General features: G+C 43.4%; 1 protein-coding gene across 1 annotated transcript in view; it reads left to right on the top strand.

Moving 5' to 3' along the window:
• The first annotated feature begins 1,188 nt into the window (after nucleotides 1-1,188).
• LOC135549408 (rab effector Noc2-like) overlaps nucleotides 1,189-21,741 on the top strand; it is a 59,686-nt gene continuing 39,133 nt past the window's right edge. The window contains exons 1-6 of the mRNA XM_064979381.1: nucleotides 1,189-1,265; nucleotides 1,764-1,839; nucleotides 3,769-3,868; nucleotides 4,352-4,495; nucleotides 4,678-4,807; nucleotides 12,895-12,981. Coding sequence (XP_064835453.1) covers nucleotides 3,792-3,868; nucleotides 4,352-4,495; nucleotides 4,678-4,807; nucleotides 12,895-12,981 — 438 coding nt within the window. The 5' untranslated portion in view covers nucleotides 1,189-1,265; nucleotides 1,764-1,839; nucleotides 3,769-3,791. The remainder of the gene's footprint in view (nucleotides 1,266-1,763; nucleotides 1,840-3,768; nucleotides 3,869-4,351; nucleotides 4,496-4,677; nucleotides 4,808-12,894; nucleotides 12,982-21,741) is intronic.

Here is a 21,741-nt window from a genome sequence, read left to right as displayed (position 1 = left end):
CTGAAGATTTAAGCACATGTCAAAACTTTGTAACTTGAAAGAAAAATTTACAGCACAGAAAATGCATCAAAGACCTAATTAGATGTATTTTGTATTGTCACATACCAGATAGATGCAGTGAAATGTGTTGTTTTACAGGTTCAGCCATAGTAGAACAGCACCCCTGGAGCAAATTAGGGTTAAGTGCTTTGCTCAAGGGCACATCGACAGATTCTTCACCTTGTCTGCTCAGATATTCAAACCAATGACCTTTCGGTTACTGGCCCAACGCCCAAACTGCTAGGCTACCTGCCACCTAAATTAACACAAGAGAAACCACAAGAGACACTGAATCCTGTGTAGGATCCTGTGTAGGGACAGACTGTATAAGTAAAGTTGTTGTCACTAGAAATGTGCCACTCTAAAGTCGCCTGAAAACAAGTAGGTAGATTAGCATATATCAGAGGCATGACTGTTAAACCTGTGCTACACAAGAACTCTAGGCAAGTAGTCACTTTCATTTGGGGAGGGGGGAGTGGTCACATTTGTATCACTTTTTATATCCCACCTGGTAAGATTTTAATGGCAATTGCTTCATGCTGTTCTATATGCTAAAAATGTTTTGAATGGGCCACATAAACAAATGTATTTATTCAGTCTAAATAGATTTTGAGAATAATGCCTACATATACTTTGTATATGGAATCACAGAGGACTGGGTCCTCAGGTAGAGTTCTCATTCAACCTCAATCAGCCAGGGCATACACATTACAACAACAGACGAGTTACAGCAATTGAAAGCAACACTGCCACATTTAATTTCAATGACTTGCATTATGCACAAAGGGCCCTCCCCAAATAAGATAAAGGAGACTCTCAGAATTGTTGGTAAAAGCATGTCAATGGTAACCATGTTAGCCTTTTCCTGTGTGCTTGCATCGGGTGGAGAACCATGCCACTGCTTTTGTTATCCTAGTCAATCACAGTAGTCTGTTTTACATTTAAATTAGTCATTTAATAGACACTCTTATAAGTCAGAGTGACTTACAGTGCATTCATCTGGAAGGAACAGGATGTTTCTGTGGGCAATTGTTCTCCTGTCATGTGACCAGCCTGTCAGACAAGGCAGGCAGGCTGTGAACTAAGACTGAGAGCTAAACGCCTGACTTCACTGTTTCCTTCTTTTCCCGCTCTCGCCTTTTGTTCACAGGCCTAGCCCGCAGCAAAGCGATATAACTGGCTCTCATAGCTCTCGCTCGTTCAAAGGAAGGGGGGAAATTTTACAGGTAAACCGTTTCTCTCCCTTCTTTTGACTTTATGCCAAGGCAGGCATTCCCCTTGAAAAGGTGCAGAGAGCAATTGCCCCAGAGCTAGATAGATCCCTGTAGTTTATGTAATGGAAAAACTGTTTGATAAGGTTGAGACGTGTGCTGGAAATCAGTCAGTTATTACTGCCAGATAAGAGCCGATGATGACTGCTTTAATGTTGCTCTGTTTCATAGCCAATTTGTTGGAAAAAGTGCACTTTGAAGTATATCACAAAGCAGTGTGTTATAAATTGAGCATATCTCTTTGTATGCACATACATAATTGAATTACCTGATGTAACAAGCTGACAATACTCTATTTTCTTCTTAAATGTTACAGGGCCAAATAGGGAAGTTTGTGAGCACAATGAAACTTGATGTAGAGTTCCATCTCACTGATTTGGCAAATTCAATCTGAAGCCTGTAAACGTGTTTGTGTCCTAATGAATTCTGCTGTTTTTGTTTGTTGTGCTCTAGCCGTACTTAATGCAGTCAGCCGGAGCTGAGGCCAGAGCACTAGTGTTGAACAAAGGCCATTAGGTGGGTTGGAAAGGTAAATAGATTTAATTGCTCAGCCATTAACAAGAACACGGTGGCATCTCTGTGGCATGGTGTTTTAGGTTTATAGCCAGAGAATAATTGTGGTAGGGAGGTTGTAAGTGTTAGTGAGGGAAAAAGTACAAAAAATAATACATGTTCATAAAATATATATTTAAATTGTCTAAAGTGACTTCTGTCCTGGTCAATTAACATAAGCATATATGATATCTGTGTCCCTGTCTTTTACGATTAGTGGTAATGGAAGAGAAAAAGCAAGGTGAGGTTTCTATTTTTGCCTACTGAGATGTAGCCCGAGGCCGGCATTGGATTCAATCCAACAGATTAACGACCTGAGCACAGTGATATACATTTAAAGGACATTCTGTGGAGATTACGTTTGCTGTAAACGTCTCTGCAGATATTTAGCTCATGCCCAAACCACCTTATAAAGTCCATCGCATTCTACAGGTTATCAGTGTTGTTTTTTTAATGGAATTTAAACTTAAAAAAAAAATCATAAGTATTTTCACTTTGAGACCAATTTTAAATGCCAGAGGGATACAGGCAATTGGGAAAAATAGCTTGAAGGGTTGGTGCAGTGATTGAACCCCGGTCTCCAGTGGGAGAGGAGTAGGCCTACATGTGGTTAGAGAAGGGGAGCATTACTCTTTACACAAGGGGCTCTGCAACTACAGCAGTGTGTTTGCTAGTGGGGGAGCGAAAGGGGGAGCAGAATCAAAGAATGCATGATTTAAATAGTAAACCCCTCTTCGAGCAAATGAGAGTGGGGCACTCAGACCCCTGCTGTGTCCCAACAACACTTAGAAATTAGGACAGTGACTTGGATATTGACATGATAAAATTAGGTTACACAATGTGAATAAATGTTGTGTGTGTGCATGTGCTGTCCTCCCCTATGAGGGAAGTAGGCAGATGTTTCCCACAGTGCTTATAATTCCTTATTGATAGTCTGGTAACAGTACTCAGTAAAGCAAACCATTTTCCAGCAGGGTGAAATGAGCTGTAATGGTTGTTTGTATTTGTGCCCACATACCAGAGAACTGGGTGACTTATTGTTTGTGCCTGTGATAAATAGCTGCCTTTGCTTTACTTCACAGAGACAAATGCTTTTACCTTTGCATTGCCCTCTAAGATACACATATCAATACACTCCCAACAAGAATGTCATCTGTTGTTTGGATACGAGGGCCTTCTTTCATCCTTTTCCATTTGAAATGACAATCAGTAATGGGTTTATCCAGGAGCTACCCATTTACTGGGCATTGATGTTCTACTAATAGCTTGTGTTAGTACAATCCAAGAGTAAAGAAGAAAATGAAAAATAACATTTGTGGACAATAACTTGTTGTTGGCTCACGCGAGTGGACCATTTCACACACACATCTGTTGATTAATATATTACACAAACAACTGAAGCAATGGATGTATTGCCTGGCAGACAAATGGAGATGGCGTGACCATCACGATGATCTGTTGCCCAAGGCAGGAAGCATTATTGAAGTTGTCACTGGCAACAGAGACTGTTGTATTTCTGCCTACACTGTGAAGATCCACCCAGAACTGACTTCTGGTCTCGTGTTAGCTGCCCTACAGAGCCGAGACATAGGCACACTTTTATGTCCCTCTCTTCATGGACATGACCCTCCATCTTCTTTGCTTACTGATTGGTCAGTTTATTATCTGTAGTTCCATTTTTCACTTTCTTCCCTAGCAGTACTCATTCACTTATCAACATATTTTAATAATGTCGTACAAATTTCTTTCCTATTGCGATCTATGTACAAAAGCCACAAGTATATACAACTAAACTCAATTAGAGGGGGTATTACAGTGCTGGGTCAATATCTATTTGAAGTGATTTTCCCAGATGGTGTGTAGCCTTTCATTTAGTAGGACTGAGTGTCTGGATGTGTTTTTGCAGCCTTTGTCATCAGCCCTCAAAAGATGACGGAGGCCATGTTTGGGACAGGGAAAGATCAGTGGGTCTGTCCCAACGATCGGCAGCTGGCCCTTCGAGCCAAGTGAGTACGCACTCCAAAATCTCTACCTTCTCATTAAGTATGTGAGTGTTTTTGCTGTGTCACCTGGGGAAGATGTAATGGTTATGTAAAGTATTCCTGTGCCCATCATTATTTTCATCACATGGTATAGTTTTTGTTGTAGAACTGAGTGTATGTTTTGTGGAAACTTGTTTTTGATAGCATTGCAGTTCTGTTTTATAAAACCTTTGTGACCATTTGATCTTACACTGCAATGTATATTTTTGTATTTGATACAACATTTTGCATGTGTACTAGTTTGTTTGTGTTCAGTGCAGTCATATAAGGAGATGTTTTTGCTAGCAGGATAGATATTTCTGTAAGGCGTGCATACGTGCATGCATAAGCCTGTGTTAGTCACGTAACATGTTTCACTTTGGCCTGCACTGCCACATGTAATGACACAAAAGAATAAACATGAAAATTGATGAACATCGTAAAGCAACATGTGTGTCTGTGTCCCAGGCTGCAGACAGGCTGGTCTGTCCACACCTTCTGTACAGACCGACAGAGGAAGAGCCAGATGCTGGAGCAGCAGGAGATGGAGAACATCCTTAGTGTCATCCGCAGGGCTGAGGAACTGGAACAGATTGAACAGCTCCGCATCGGGTAGGACGCACGCGCGCACACACACCACACATGCGGTTGGTACTGCTATTGAAAATTTGAATAAAACCATGATTTCTGGTAGTTTATCTGGAATGACTATCCTTAAGCTGTCAGTTGCAGTCCATAGCCAACTTTAGTCTGTGTGTGTGTGCATGCGTGCGTGCGTGTGTGTGTGTGTCCAGGAGGCTGGTGGAGCGTCTGGACAACATGAGGAAAAGTGCGATGGGAAACGGCCGGTCCCAGTGCCTGCTGTGTGGGGAGGTCCTGGGCCTCCTTCGGAACCCCCCCGTCTTCTGTCAGGACTGCTGCAAGGTAAAGGTCACCGCACCTACTCTTCTGTTCTACTATAGCAGAGGCCCAAACAGACCTGAAGGGTTGCAGTATCTTTGGTTTTCATCCAAATCTCTTAATCCGTAACTCTTCCAAGCATTTGAAAGTACTGTAGGGGATAGAGCAGGGAAAATAAATTACCAATACCAATATTGCCTAAATCTTACCGAAGCAATTTTTGCTTACATCTGAAATTTTTGTGATTATGCAATGGCACTAGTTTAAAACCGGAGTATGCAATTGAGATGATGCACTGGTAGAACGAAGAGGAGCTCGCGATTTGGGGTGAATACATCAAGTAGCCTACCAATGGAACGTTTTTGTAGGACTTTAAAGGTTCAATCTGAGATTAAATTAATGAGATATACCCAATGTTAGACAAAAATCAAAAGTTGTAAATGCCTTTATGAGCTGAGTTCAACTGTTGTACCCCATCAGAACCCCAAATTAAAGATTTGATTTACTTTTGATTTGATTTACTCCATTGTTTTTAAACTAGGTAATTGTAAACAAACACTATTATAGCCTCAAAACATGGTTGAAACTATACTTTTGATATCATAGAGCTATGGGTGCAATGATCTATCTATGAATTTGAGGGGTTACATTTCTCCAGCCCCATCCCTCACTTTGTTTTTGTTTGAACTGCAGATTGCCACTTTACATTTACTGTTAGATCAATTACATGGCTATCTAGCAACAATATCCTATTTAAAATTTGTTATCTAGCTAATGTGTTTTGAGTTCCCACTTCCTCGGGTGGTGAATTATGTAGCATATAGCCTAAGTCAATATCCACAAAAAAAGATGGGAGCAAATTCATCTCTAAGGAGCCAAAAATAACTGATCATTCTGAATCCTATTTTGAAATGTTACAAATTAAAATGTCAATCATGCATTCCCTGAATAAGTTAGATGAAATAGCCAACTTCTTTCTTGTCTTACTTATTGATGACACTGGAAAAAGTTAGTCTAGAGCCCTGTCGATAATGGAATGTAACTGCGTCAAAAAATATGCTTTTGTATTTATCGATGATGTTGATAATTAACACACCTGATTCAACTAAAGGCTTGATGATGAGATGCGTTCACTACTCTTTTTAACTGTGAATCATTACAATTGCAGTATTCTCCTACATATACTGTGCTTTTGACATATTGGCCATGAAGCCCATTGAACTTATCCTATGACCAGTAGCTTTATCTAGATCGGTCATAGCGTTTTCCGAGTGTTCTCTCCAACTCCTCTGCTCCGTGTGCTAGAGGCCAATGGCACTGGGACATAATGAGATCAGAAGGGAGGAAATGAAACAACCAAAGGGAAATAGATTATGTGGGTCTCTGAGAGGAAATGTAATAAGTGGTATGCGACTGTATAAACCAGATAAGAGGGGGTTCATTCTGCTGTTCAATAGTGCCTATAATGGCTCTCATCTCAAACAGATACTTACAAGAGCTCTGTCATGTCAATAACGTAATAACTCTCGCCAAGCAAGGCACAGGCCTATTAGACGTAAACAGAATGTATAGGGTTGGTTCTGGTCAGTCCCTGGATGGGAGACCATATGCTGCTGGAAGTGGTGTTGGAGGGCCAGTAGGAGGCACTCTTTCCTCTGGTCTAAAAAAATATCCCAATGCCCCAGGGCAGGATTGGGGACATTTCCCTGTGTAGGGTGCCGTCTTTCGGATGGGACGTTAAATGGGTGTCCTGACTCTCTGAGGTAATTAAAGATCCCTTGGCACTTATCGTAAGAGTAGGGGTGTTAACCCCGGTGTCCTGGCTAAATTCCCAATCTGACCCTCAAACCATCACAGTCACCTAATAATCCCCAGTTTACAATTGGCTCATTCATCCCCCCCTCTCCCCTGTAACTATCCCCCGGGTCGTTGCTGCAAATGAGAACGTGTTCTCAGTCAACATACCTGGTTAAATAACGGATAAATAAAAAAATAAATAGGACTCATCATTTGGGAATATTGTTTAATTATAGTGAATGGCAGTTCAATTCACTGTTCCAAAGTATGGACTTGACTGGATAGCCAGCTTGTAGTAATCACTTTTCACCATAGGGTTGCAGCAAAGACCTCAGATGTGAATGCCTAAATTGCTTACCTAAAGCATGAAAGCGGGAGTGTTTTATGATAATCTATGTAAAATAACATATAAAATGGGCAAATATTTCTGAATATACTCATTCTCCTACTAATTTCCCTGTAAAGAATGTACAAATACTGTAGATTAGTTGATGTTGCATGATATGTTCAATGGTGTACTCATGATGTTATGCAAACTCCTTAAGTGGTCTATGCTAGCCTGTTTTATGTATCGCTCGACGACATGAAAGCAAATGTGGAGAGGTCAGTTTGAAGATTGTAGGAAGGAAAAGCCTGGTAGTAAACTTAAGGCACAGGAGAGGGCAGCAAAGCCCTGGAAGAGGAACATAGAGCAGGCTGTGTTTACAGTCTCATAGGAAATGAGGTGTGGAGGCATGCATATATATACTACTTGTTGAACATTTATAGTCTTGTCAATAAATCCCCCCAGTCTAAACACAGCCCAGATTTGTTAGTATGTAATTGGAAGGTAGACAAATGTATTGGTCACTAGGTGACTGAAGTCTTCAGAAGAAGACCTGCTCTCGGTGTGAAAACCGACAGGTGTACACATCCATCAGACTATGCTCTGTAGCTAGAGTACAGATGAGATGGCTATAGTCAGGCATCTTTGAGCCAGTTATCCTGGAACCCAGAAGCAAATCTTACGTGTGATGGCCAGCTTTCTGGCATAACATTCCATTTATATTAACATTCTGTTACAGTAAACTACTATTTAAGTAGCAGTTCAGCAGTTGACTGAAAATGTTTGATCTTAGAAGGTGGAGACCCAGATATTCTATTTCTCTCTCACTCTCTAAAAATACTGAGTTACTTCAGGAAAGACAATCATGAGCACTTCAGCCAAGGTCTCTCCTCCATTGCATTAGGTTTGATTAAAGCTTCCATCCTGTGGTTTTATCAAGTGAAATTGTATTGGTCATATACACATATTGTTACGATAAACTAGGAGTGGTGGGTGGAATCAGGCGCAGAGAGCAGGGTTCAGTTGTTTGTAAATTTATTACACCGGCGCAGCAAAAACGGTCACGCCAACACACAGGGTGTGTACAAGTTCTCAGTCCAAACAACAGGACAAAATAGTCCGGAGAATAAAGACACGAACAAAAATAACACCATCCAAACAGAGTAACAAGAAACAAACCCTAACACAAAACAGGTGTACCCAATTACCCAATAATCAAAACAAACGGAAAGGGAATCGATGGCAGCTAATAGGCCGGCGACGACGACCGCCGTGCACCGACCGAAGAGGAAGAGGCACCATCTTAGGCAAGGTTCGTGATAGTATCCCCCCCCTGACGCGCGGCTCCCGCAGCGCGCCGACACCGGCCTCGAGGACAACCCGGAGGACGAGGCGCGGGGCGATCCGGGTGGAGGCGGTGGAAATCCCTCAAGAGGGAAGGATCTAAAATGTCCCTCCCCGGTACTCAGCACCTCTCCTCCAGACCGTACCCCTCCCAGTCCACGAGGTACTGCAGGCCCCTCACCCGGCGTCTCGAGTCCAGAATCGCTCGTACTGTGTATGCCGGGGATCCCTCGATGTCCAGAGGGGGTGGAGGGACCTCCGGTACCTCACTGTCCTGTAGGGGACCAGCTACCACCGGCCTGAGGAGAGACACATGAAACGAGGGGTTAATGCGATAATAAGAAGGAAGTTGCAATCTATAACACACCTCGTTTATCCTCCTCAGGACTTTAAATGGCCCCACACACTGCGACCCCAGCTTCCGGCAGGGCAGGCGGAGGGGCAGGTTTCGGGTCGAGAGCCAGACCCTGTCCCCTGGTGCGAACACCGGGGCCTCACTACGGTGGCGGTCAGCGTCTCTCTTCTGCCGTTCACTGGCCTGCCTGAGAGAATCCTGGACTGCCCGCCAGGTCTCTCTAGAGCGCTGTACCCACTCCTCCACCGCAGGAGCTTCGGTCTGACTCTGATGCCACGGAGCCAGGACCGGCTGGTAACCCAGTACGCATTCGAATGGTGACATATTCGTGGATGAATGTCGAAGTGAGTTCTGGGCCAACTCTGCCCACGGGACGTACCTCGCCCATTCTCCTGGCCGGTCCTGGCAATACGACCTCAGAAACCTACCCACTTCCTGGTTTACTCTCTCCACCTGCCCATTACTTTTGGGGTGATAACCAGAGGTAAGGCTAACCGAGATCCCCAGACGCTCCATAAACGCCTTCCAAACCCGGGACGTGAACTGGGGACCCCGATCGGAGACATCGGAACCCCATAGTGCCGGAAGACGTGGGTAAATAGAGCCTCTGCATTCTGCAGGGCCGTAGGGAGACCAGGCAATGGGAGGAGACGGCAGGACTTAGAGAACCGATCCACAACGACCAGAACGGCAGTGTTCCCCTGAGATGGGGGAAGATCCGTAAGGAAATCTACCGAGAGATGGGACCATGGCCGTTGTGGAATCGGGAGGGGCTGTAACTTCCCTCTAGGAAGGTGCCTAGGAGCCTTACTCTGAGCGCATACCGAACAGGAAGAGACATAGAGCCTCACATCCCTAGCTAAGGTAGGCCACCAGTATTTCCCCCTAAGACCCCGCACTGTCCTATCAATCCCCGGATGACCCGCAATGATAGTGTGTGAGCCCACCGAATCAATTTATCACGGACACCAAGTGGTACGTAACTTCGACCGGTCGGACACTGTGTAGGCACAGGTTCAACCCTCAACGCCCGCTCGATGTCCGAGTCCACCTCCCATACCACTGGGGCCACCAGCTGAGAGGCTGGAAGGATGGGAGTGGGTTCGATGGACCGGTCCTCGGTGTCATAGAGACGGGACAGCGCGTCGGCCTTAGTGTTGAGGGAACCTGGTCTATAAGAGATCGTGAATCTAAAACGTGTGAAGAACATGGCCCACCTAGCCTGACGTGGATTCAGTCTCCTCGCTGCTCGAATATACTCCAGATTACGGTGGTCGGTCCAGATGAGGAAAGGGTGTTTAGCCCCCTCTAGCCAGTGTCTCCACACCTTCAGGGCCTTTACCATAGCTAGTAACTCCCGGTCCCCCACATCATAGTTCCGCTCCGCCGGACCCAGCTTCTTAGAAAAGAAAGCGCAGGGACGAAGCTTTGGTGGCGTGCCCGAGCGCTGAGACAGCACGGCTCCAACCCCAGCCTCGGACGCATCCACCTCCACTATGAATGCTAATGAAGGGTCCGGATGCGCCAAAACACGGTAGCCCCAGTGAACAGCGTCTTCAACTTGTTGAAGGCTCCATCAGCCTCTGCTGACCACCGCAGACGCACCGGCCCCCCCTTTAGCAGTGAGGTAATGGGCGCCTCTACTTGCCAAAACCCCGGATAAACCTCCGGTAGTAATTGGCAAACCCTAAAAACGGCTGCACCTCCTTTACCGTGGTCGGAGTCGGCCAATTACGCACGCCGTTAACGCGGTCACACTCCATCATCATCCCCGAGCTGGAAACGGCTGGTTTGGAGAACACACATTTCTCAGCCTTGACGTAGAGGTCATGCTCCAGCAGTCGCCCAAGAACCTTACGCACCAGGGAAACATGCACGGCGCGTGTGGTAGAATAAATCAAGATGTCATCAATATAGAGTACCACACCCTGCCCGTGCAAGTCCCTGAGAATCTCATCTACAAAGGATTGGAAGACGGCTGGAGGATTCTTCAACCCATGCGGCATGACGAGGTGCTCATAGTGGCCTGATGTGGTACTAAACGCTGTTTTCCACTCGTCTCCTCCCCGAATACGCACCAGATTACACGCGCTCCTGAGGTCCAGTTTTGTGAAGAAACACGCTCCGTGGAATGATTCCACCGCCGTAGCGATGAGAGGTAGCGGATAACTAAAACCCACTGTGACCTCGATAATCAATGCACCGACGCAGACCTCCCTCCTTTTTCCTCACCAAAAAGAAACTCGAGGAGACGGGTGACATGGAGGGCCGAATGTACCCCTGTCTCAGAGCTTCCGTGACATATGTCTCCATAGCTAGCATCTCCTCCTGTGACAGTGGGTACACGTGACTCCGGGGAAGTGCAGTGTTCTCCTGGAGGTTTATCACGCAATCCCACCGTCGATGGGGTGGTAATTTGGTCGCTTTCTTCTTACTAAAAAAGATTGCCGTGCGCATTCAAGGGGAATGCGCACGGTGGAAACCTGGTCTGGACTCTCCACCGTTGTGGCACCGATGGAAACTCCTATACACCTATCTGAACACTCGTCTGACCACCCCTTAAGAGCCCCCTGTTTCCAGGAAATAAGGGGATTGTGAATAGCTAGCCAGGGAACCCCCAACACCACTGGAAACCCAGGTGAATCGATAAGGTACAAACTGATCTTCTCCCTATGATTCCCCTGCGTTACCATGTCCAGCGGAATCGTGGCCTCCCTGACCAGCCCTGACCCTAACGGTCGGCTATCTAAGGAGTGCACGGGGACAGGTGGGTCTATCTGCACTAACGGAATACCCAATTTACGGGCGAGTCCGCGATCCATAAAACTCCCAGCTGCACCTGAATCGACTAGCGCCTTATGCTGAAGAGCGGGGAAAAACGCAGGGGAAAAAATCAACAAAAACATGTGACCAACAGAGAGCTCTGAGTGAGTATGGTGCTTACTCACCTGGGGTGGCCGAGGAGTGTTCCGCCGACCAGCTCGACTCCCAGAGGAACTCCTCCAGCACCACATATTTAGCAGATGTTATTGCTGGTGTAGCGAAATGCTTGCTTTTCAACATCATAATCAACCCTGCTTCCAAATCGACTCCTCAGGTAATGTAATTGGATGTTTTTTACACTGCTGCATCCAACCAAGCTCTCGCTTTGTCAAAGGCTACGCTAGGTGAACACACTGAAGATCTTTGCTGTTCTCTAGGGACATACAAATGTTTCCTTTTTTCTTGTTGTAAGATAATGGATTTTTTTTCCATTTTTAGCAATGCAAAACATACACATACAAACGAGAACATACAAACATTCACAACATCATCCCTGCCCAGACCCACTTCCTCACATCTCCAGCGCCCATATCACTCTCTGCCACATGGCCTCAAACTGCACCATTTTGTTTCTCTCCATCTCCCACGCACTTTCAATGTTTACAAATATGTTTCTGATGATTGTATTAATGCTCAGTTCCAAGTCAATCCTTTAGCCCTTTACTCCCAGGCCACTGATGTAGATCTGAGAGGACTGGATAGATTGATGCAGTATGATGAAAACTACACCCAGCCAGCCATTCAGAATGCAGAAGGAAGCTGTCTTCAGGGGCTAGAGCCCATTTGAAATTCTGCATAAGTCTGCATGTTCAAATGACTCACCCCCTTTATTTGTGGTGGGAGGAGGTTGAGCAGTGTTTTGTTGAGTTGTGCAATGACTTGACTTCACATCATGGAAATACATGATGTGTCACAGTGACTTTTCTGTGAACTTTTCAATGTCAAAAACTTGGCTGTGATGGCTCAGCAAATTTCCAACACTTTGATAACTATTGATGGTACACTATAATTTAATATCAGTGATTTTATTCTGTTTTGTTCTTTATACAATAAAAAAAGTGTCCTTTCAAAAGCTTTATATTTATTGACATTCATTTCATTATTGCAGGATATATATTATCAGACACGATCCAATTTTATGAAGTACAAAGTTGTTGGACTTACTAAAAGATTTTCACTTGGCACTGTTTTCAATTTCAATATGGAACATTGCATTTTGTATAGTAATTCAAGCCAAACTGTAAAATGATCATGTGTTTTTTTTACTTTTACAAAAGACAGCAGTAAAGTGCAACAACTTTATAGCTAAGTATTTCTATAACTTTTTATAACTTACAGTATATAATACATATAAAAGTATTGTATGACCTTTTTGTGTTTTGTCCATGTTACTCAGTACACCACTCATGGTCAATTCAAAATCATGTCTTCTTTAAAAAAAAGTTATTCTCTCTCTCTCTCTTACAGAAAGTGTGCACCAAGTGTGGCATAGAGCCCCAGTGCAGTCAGAAGAGAACTCAGTGGCTGTGCAAGATCTGCAGTGAACACAGAGAGGTAACGTGCATCCCTACAATTGGATAGCCTATCTGCAGTTGAACTGGCAACTACAAGAAAACATATTTTTGATTATTCTTAAAATTACTATTCACATTATATACCAGATGAATGCTTTCCATTGTAGTGAGTCCTATATATTTTTAAGGGGGTAAGCCCATTCAGTGAACACTTTCAGTTTGAGAAAAGTGCAATGGAAATGCCAAAGCAAAACAGTATAATTTAATGGAAGTATCTTAGCAACAGCAGCATCCAGAGACAATGTTTACCACAGGAGGTTGGTTGCACCTTAATTGGGGAGAACGGGCTCCTGGTACTGAGTGGAGCGGAATTAGTGGAATGTTATAAAATACATCAAACATGGTTTCCAGGTGTTTGATGCGATTCCATTTGCGCCGTTACAGCTATTATGAGTTGTTCTCCCCTCAGCAGCCACCTGTGTAACAAAAATATAAATCCATCATGCTACAATTTATTGATTTTACTGAGCTACAGTTCATATGAGGTAATCAATCAATTGAAATAAATAAATTAGGCTCTAATCTATGTATTTCACATGACTGGGAATACAGATATGCATATATTGGTCATGGATACCTTAAAAAAATGGGCCTCACAATGGGCCTCAGGATCTCATCACAGTATTTTTGTGCATGGTACTGCCCATACCATAACCCCACCGCCACCATGGGGCACTCTGTTCACAACGTTGACATCAGCAACCTGCTCACCCACACGTGGTCTGAAGATGTGATGCCGGTTGGACATACTGCCAAATTCTCTAAAACAACGTTGGAGACTGCTTATGGAAGAGAAATTAACATTAAATTATCTGGCAACAGCTCTGGTGGACATTGCTGCAGTCAATTGCACTATCCCTCAAAACTGACATCTGTGGCATTGTGTTGTGTGACAAAACCACACATTTTAGAGTGGCCTTTTATTGTCCCCAGCACAAGGTGCACCTCAGTAATGATCATGCTCTTTAATTAGCTTCTTGATATGCTACACCTGCCAGGTGGCTAGATTATCTTTCCAAAGGATAAATGCTTACTGACAGGGATGTAAACACTTTTGTGCACTAAAGATGATAAATCATTTTTTGGTGTGCATATAGAACATTTCTGAGATCATTTATTTCAACTCTTGAAACATGGTACCAACACTTTACATGTTGTGTTTATATTTTTGTTGAGTGTAGTATCTGTCTGTGGTCCCACAGGGCTGTAGCTAGCTGACAGACTTCAGACAGAGTGCTGCAGGTTGGCTTCTCCAGGGATAAGGTTTCTCTCAGGGCTTGATTTTGGCACCCATTGGTCATCAGCAGGGCTGGCAGGATCTGGATGGGCATCTCACCACAGTGTTGTTTACAATGCACACGCCTGATTAGGGGGTTCATCTTTCATCTTTTCATCTTTTCAATTATGGAAATGTTCCTTTTTAATGCTGATAAAAGAGCGATTAAAGTGTTTGCGATGCCAGGTTTTTTTTAGAGGGATGTGCCAGCACTGCAGTAACGACATGGAGCATTGTATGACCCTTCAAGGTATGCCTTTCCAAAGTGTTCTGCAATTTACTCCTGTCATTTACTCCTCCATTCGTATATCAATCTTGGATCAGGATCTTGATACCTGGCCATAGACAAAACGGATGTGCATTATTTCAGCTGTACTGTTGGTTGTCATTCAAGCCGGACACCATTTTGGAAATTACAGTAACAGCAGTCAATGGACTATATTCATTCACTATACTATAGGACTATTTTCATTGGCCTTCCTCAAGGAGTTTATTGGTTGGCCTGTTCCATGTGTGGGGGCATTTCTCTGAACCACGTAATATTACCATATGTAGGCCTATATCCAGATTATTCAAGTAATTTGCAACTTTCCCCTCATGGAATGCCATATCACGGTAGTGCCCCCAAAAGCTGCTTAGAGCCTGTGAATTGACGACCTAGATGTATTATTACCGTACAGCACAGACCTTGGTTTTAGGTAGGCCGCCTTTGTTCAAGTTTAATTTCCTCCATGTTGACATATGGATCACCAGGCATCCCTGACTTTAATAGGGGAGGCGGAGGGAGAATGAGGATGGGGTTAGTTTTAGCAGAGAGATCACAGAAGCTTATGAATAATTCCATGTCGCTGCAGAATTGAGGATTGAGAGAGGGCACTGTACCGTAAAGACGTTTATGTTCAAATAGTTTTCATTGCCAAATGTTTTAACCACACACTGTGCCTCGAAAGGAAGTCTTCATTTGTCATTCCCCTCTGCTGTGGATCTGCTCCCGCAGATAGTCACCGTTTGAAAGGTAGTGTTTGACAGGGCACCTTATCGACCGCCCTTAGATGGTGCCGGTGCTTACTCAAAATGGCTGTCTTCAGTCAGATTCGGGCTTGGTATGACATGCCTCTGTGGAGGCGCACCTCCTGAGTTTAGTTTCCTTTCCCTCAGTTCTATTTAGTTAACTCTCCTCTCTTTCTCTCCCTCTCACTTTGCCACAGATTAGTGTTCAGATTAGGGTTGAGCGGTATCCAGATGTTCATATGGTCATACGGTCTTCTCTCATCTCGGGATTTACCGTATTACTGGTTTAGTTCACGGGGGAGGGGGAGGGGGGTTAATTTTGTGTTTCATTTGCTCTTCTCTACTGGATGAGAATTGATGAAGGGGCATTCTATCAGCAGACAGCGCTCTGACTGGTGTGTAGTTACTTTTCTCTGGTACCTTTCTCAGTGTAACCAGTGTACTTTTCTCTGGTAAAATGCAAGATTAACTTTAAGCAAAACATTAGGACATTTAGCTGGCTTCATTCTTTCTATGATACACATTAGAAATATGAGGCCCATGCAACATTTTTGCATAAAATAACGTATTTTCATTGTAAGCATTTCACTTTCACAAGCTACACTATACCATTTATTTTATTTTATTTGACCTTCATTTAACTAGGCAAGTCAGTTAAGAACAAATTCTTATTTTAAATGACGGTCTAGAAACAGTGGGTTAACTGCCTGTTCAGGGGCAGAGCTCCTGACTTTCAACGGGGCACCTTTCCAACAAGTCAATTCGTCAAATTTCTGCCCTGCTAGAGCTGCCACGGTCAACTGTAAGTGCTTTTATTGAGAAGTGGAAACGTCTAGGAGCCGTGAATGGGACCGTCGAGGGCTGAAGTGCATGGCTCTTAAAAATAGTCTGTCATTGGTTGCAACACTCACTACTGAGTTAAAAACTGCCTTTGGAAGCAATGTCAGCACAATAACTGTCCTTCGGGAACTTCATAAAATGGTTTTCCATGGTTGAGCAGCCGCAAACAAACCTAAGATCACCATGTGCAATGCCAGGCAGTCCGATGGATGAATCTGGGTTGGGCGGATGCCAGGAGAACGCTACCTGCCCCATTGCATAGTGCCAACTTAATGCAACAGCATACAATTACATTCTAGACAATTCTGTGCTTTCAGCTTTGTGGCAACAGATTGGGGAAGGCCCTTTTCTGTTTCAGCATAACAATGTCCCCGTGCACAAAGCGAGGTCCATACAGAAATTGTTTGTCGAGATTGGTATGGAAGAACTTGACTGGTCTGCACAGAGCCCTGACCTCAACCCCATCAAACACCTTTGGGATGAGTTGGAATATAAATATAAAATGTGACCCCTTTCAAAACACAGCTGGACTTACAGTGTACCTGCTCCCGCTTTCTCCTGTTGTGTTATGAGCAAACACTTGACTGAATTCGATCATTTGACCGCAGGAAGTGGCTACTGGATTCTGCTTGGGCTACTGGATTCTGATACTTGGGCTACTGGATTATAGTGTCTTCATAAAGGATTTACACCCCTTGACTTTTTCCACATTTTGTTGTTACAGCCTGAATGTAAAATAGAATACATTGATACCTAATACCCCATAATGTCAAAGTGGAATTATGTTTTTAGAAATGTTTACACATTTTCTTCTGAAATCACCTTATTCCTAGAAATTGATTCAAGGCCAGGTATGTCCTGCTCTTCCATATGGAAGAAAATACAAAATTAAATAAACCCTGATACCTCATTACCACATGCCTTATATATTCTTAAAAAGCTTGGATCAATCTCAGGGTACAAGCTGAATCTAGGCAAGAGTGTGCTTTTTCCTGTAAAGCTGGCTGCTTTAAAGTGTTATTTTATAAGCTTTCAGTTTAGGATTGTCCAGGATCAATTCACATACTTGGGAGTTAAAACTTCTTATGGCTAGGGGTTCCGCTAGCGCCATCCCCCCCCCCCCACACATTCCGCTGAAAAGGCAGGGCGGGATATTCAAAAATATTTTTTTGAAATATTTAACTTTCACACATTGACAAGTCCAATACAGCAAACGAAAGATAAACATCTTGTTAATCTACCCATCATGTCCGATTTTTAAAATGTTTCACAGCGAAAACACAACATATATTTATGTTAGATCACCACCAAATCCAAAAAAACACACAGCCATTTTTCCCAGCCAAAGATAGTCACAAAAGCAGAATTAGAGATTAAATTAATCACTAACCTTTGACAATCTTCATTCGATGACACTCATACGACATCATGTTACACAATACATTTATGTTTTGTTCGATAATATGCATACTTATATCCACAAATCTCTGTTTACATTGACGCCATGTTCAGAAATGCCTCCAAAATATCCGGAGTAATTACAGAGAGGTATGCCAGATAACAGAAATACTCATCATAAACTTTGACGAAAGATACATGTTTTACATATAATTAAAGATACACTGGTTCTTAATTAAACCGGTGTGTCAGATTTTTTAAAAACGGTCAGAAAAAAGCATACCATGCAATAATCTAAAACTGCGCTAAGACTTAACAATATTTCTCCGCCATGTTGGAGTCAACAGAAATACGAAATTACATCATAAATATTCCCTTAACTTTGATGATCTTTCATCAGAATGCAGTGAAAGGAGTCCTAGTTCCACAAAAAATCGTTGTTTTGTTCCATAATGTCCATTACTAGTGTCCAATTAGCTGCTTTTGCTAGCAAGGTTTGTTCACATGTCTAAATGCTGGCGCTGGTCCAGGCGAACTCGGACGAAAACTTCAAAAAGTTATATTCCAAGTCGAATAAACTGGTCAAACTAAGTAGAGAATCAATCTTCAGGATGTTATTTTCATATATATCCAATAACGTTCCAACCGGAGCATTCGTTTTTGACCACTGACTCAATCCCCTCCCATCCGGTCATACATCACACTAGAGGCTTCATTCCACGTTCTACTGACTGTTTGATATCTAGTGCGAACATATCCATATCTTGTTTGGATGTGAATAGGCGATGACTTGAAATTCGACCAGCCCAAGAATTTCCACTTCCTGTTTGGAAATTTGCCTGCCCTATGAGTTCTGTTATACTCACAGACATAATTCAAACAGTTTTAGAAACTTCAGAGTGTTTTCTATCCAATAGTAATAATACTATGCATATATTAGCATCTAGGACAGAGTAGGATGCAGTTCACTATGGGCACGCAATTCATCCAAAGTGAAAATGCTGCCCCCTATCCCTAACATTAAAGTGACAAGGAAATGTAAAAATGTGTTTAAGGAAACATTGTTGATCTAGCGGACAGTTTGAAACAGTCTTTTACCTTTTGGAAGTCCACTTCTTTCTCTTATTGGAAGGGTTAATGTCATTAAAATGAATGTGTTGCCCACATGTTTATATTAATTTCAATGTTTACCCAATTTCTATTCCAAACTCTTTTTTTTATTCACTTTTTTTTATTCACTTAATTCAATTTTTTTAATTCACTGGATCAAACATGTATTTTATTTGGGAAGGCAAGGTACCACGGATTGGTAGGAAACAGTTACAGCAGCCTAAGGCACTGGGTGGTTTAGCTCTACCACATTTTCAGACATATCATTGGGCTGCACATTTCAGAGCCCTTCTGTACTGGCTGCAGACTGATCCTACTGGCCCTAGACCACTCTGGGTCCAGATGGAGTCTGAATCATGTAAACCTGCTGCACTTTCTTCTGTGTTGTGCTCGTCTCTCCCAGTGTCCCTAGGCAAAAGGTGTGTCAACACAATTGTAAAGCAGTCGATTGAAATTTGGAATCAGTTCCGTTGAGCTTTTAGCCTCTGAGGCTTTTCTCTCTTAGGCCCGATCTATCAGAAGATTTTATTTCCTCCATCTTTAAATGATGGAGCTTTTGGCATCTGGCACCCACTTGGCCTCTCCTCACTATCATAATTATTATTTGATGATACATTTGCCTCTTTTGCTCAGCTACAGGAAAGGTTCAACCTCCCCAATCCCACTTCTTCCGCTCTCTTCAGACTAGGATCTTTGTCAAAGCTAACACACCTACATTTTCCAATAGGCCTGCGAGTACAGCTATAGAGAGTGTCTTTGAGCTAAACAAGCTTCCTAAGGGTGCAATTTCAGATGTACAGAGTGGAGAACAAGTATTTGATACACTGCCGATTTTGCAGATTTTCCCACTTACAAAGCATGTAGAGGTCTGTAATTTTTATCATTTGAACTCGTTAGCTGTATAAAAGACACCTGTCCACACACTCAATCAAACATACTCCAACCTCTCCACAATGGCCAAGACCAGAGAGCTGTGTAAGGACATCAGGGATAAAATTGTAGACCTGCACAAGGCTGGGATGGGCTACAAGACAATAGGCAAGCAGCTTGGAGAGAAGGCAACAACTGTTGGCACAATTTTTAGAAAATGGAAGAAGTTCAAGATAACGATCAATCACGCTCGGTCTGGGGCTCCATGCAAGATCTCACCTCGTGGGGCATCAATGATCATGAGGAAGGTGAGGGATCAGACCAGAACTACACGGCAGGATCTGGTCAATGACCTGATGAGAGCTGGGACCACAGTCTCAAAGAAAACCATTAATAACACACTATGCCGTCATGGATTGAAATCCTGCAGCGCACGCAAGGTCCCCCTGCTCAAGCCAGTGCATGTCCAGGCCCGTCTTAAGTTTGCCAATGACCATCTGGATGATCCAGAGGAGGAATGGGAGAAGATCGTGTGGTCTGATGAGACAAAAATAGAGCTTTTTGTTCAAAACTCCACTCGCCGTGTTTAGAGGAAGAAGAAGGATGAGTACAACCCTAAGAACACCATCCCAACCGTGAAGCATGGAGGTGGAAACATCATTCTTTGGGGACGCTTTTCTGCAAAGGGGACAGGACGACTGCACCATATTGAGGGGAGGATGGATGGGGCCATGTATCGCGAGATCTTGGCCAGCAACCTCCTTCCCTCAGTAAGAGCATTGAAGATGGGTCGTGGCTGGGTCTTCCAGCATGACAACGACCCGAAACACACAGCCAGGGCAACTAAGGAGTGGCTCCGTATTAAGCATCTCAACGTCCTGGAGTGGCCTAACCAGTCTCCAGACCTGAATCCAATAGAAAATCTTTGGAGTGAGCTGAAAGTCCGTATTGCCCAGCGACAGCCCCAAAACCTGAAGGATCTGGAGAAGGTCTGTATGGAGGAGTGGGCCAAAATCCCTGCTGCAGTGTGTGCAAACCTGGTCAAGAAATACAGGAAACGTATGATCTCTGTAATTGCAAAAAGGTTTCTGTACCAAAGGTTCTGCTTTTAATTACTTAAAAGTCATACAATGTGATTTTCTGGATTTTTGTTTTAGATTCCGTCTCTCACAGTTGAAGTGTACCTATGATAAAAATTACAGACCTCTACATGCTTTGTAAGTAGGAAAACCTGCAAAATCGGCAGTGTGTCAAATACTTGTTCTCCCCACTGTATATGCAATCATTAAAGACTCGATTGGAAAAGGATTTGGGGGAGGAACTTATGGAAGACACCAGGGAATCTGTGCTGCACAGGGTGCATTCGTCCTCTTTTAGCATTAGACACAGCCTCAGTCAATTCAAGGTGGTTCACCGTATCCACTGGTTCGGGGCCAAACTTGGAAGAATATTCTCTGATTTTGATCCTATTTGTGTCCACTGCAAAACGGATCCAACCACACTGTTGAATATGTTTTGGTACTGTCACAAACTGTCTGGTTTCTGGGAATTAATATTTAAATGTTATAGCTCTGTCTCCCCTTACAGCCCTTTTTGGAAAACTGCCCATAGGTACCCCCCTGTCAAGAATTCAGTCGGATACTATTGCTTATACAACTCTTGTAGCTAGACGGCTAATACTCCAGAACTGGAAGATGGCAGTTCCTCCATCTTATAAATATTGGGTGGGAGATGTGTTGTGCTCTCTGAAATGACAGAAAATGTAATTCAATACATGTGGGAACTCCAAACTGTTCTATGATGCTTGGGCTCCATTCCAGTCTTACTTTCAACAGTTCATCCTCTGGTGGCATTCTTATTAAAACAAAAATAAGTCTGTATTTGACACCGCTGTGACTCACAGGTTGGAGGAGCATTTCTTTGTAGGTTTTTTGGGGTGAGGGGGACATTGAGGTTGATGTGCCTATTGATTCTTATTGAATGTGACTTGCGGATGCCTTATTTCTCTTGCCCTGTCAGAGATTAAAATGTGAGCTTGTTTTTCCCAATTTTTTATTTTGTTTACACTTACATTAAAAAAAGCATTGTAAACTTCAATTTTGGTCCAGTGGATGGTCGGTCTGTGGCCATGACTGTCTGAGTGGTTGCATTTCTCCACCCGTATCCCTTGTCTGTTTACAGTGGTGAGGTTACCGCTCTGTCCCTCTAAACTACAGTATTCCCTTTAATCTTTGT

The sequence above is a fragment of the Oncorhynchus masou genome, chromosome 12, assembly GCF_036934945.1.
Source record: "Oncorhynchus masou masou isolate Uvic2021 chromosome 12, UVic_Omas_1.1, whole genome shotgun sequence".
NCBI lineage: Eukaryota > Metazoa > Chordata > Actinopteri > Salmoniformes > Salmonidae > Oncorhynchus > Oncorhynchus masou.
This window is presented reverse-complemented; position numbering and strand designations above follow the sequence as displayed.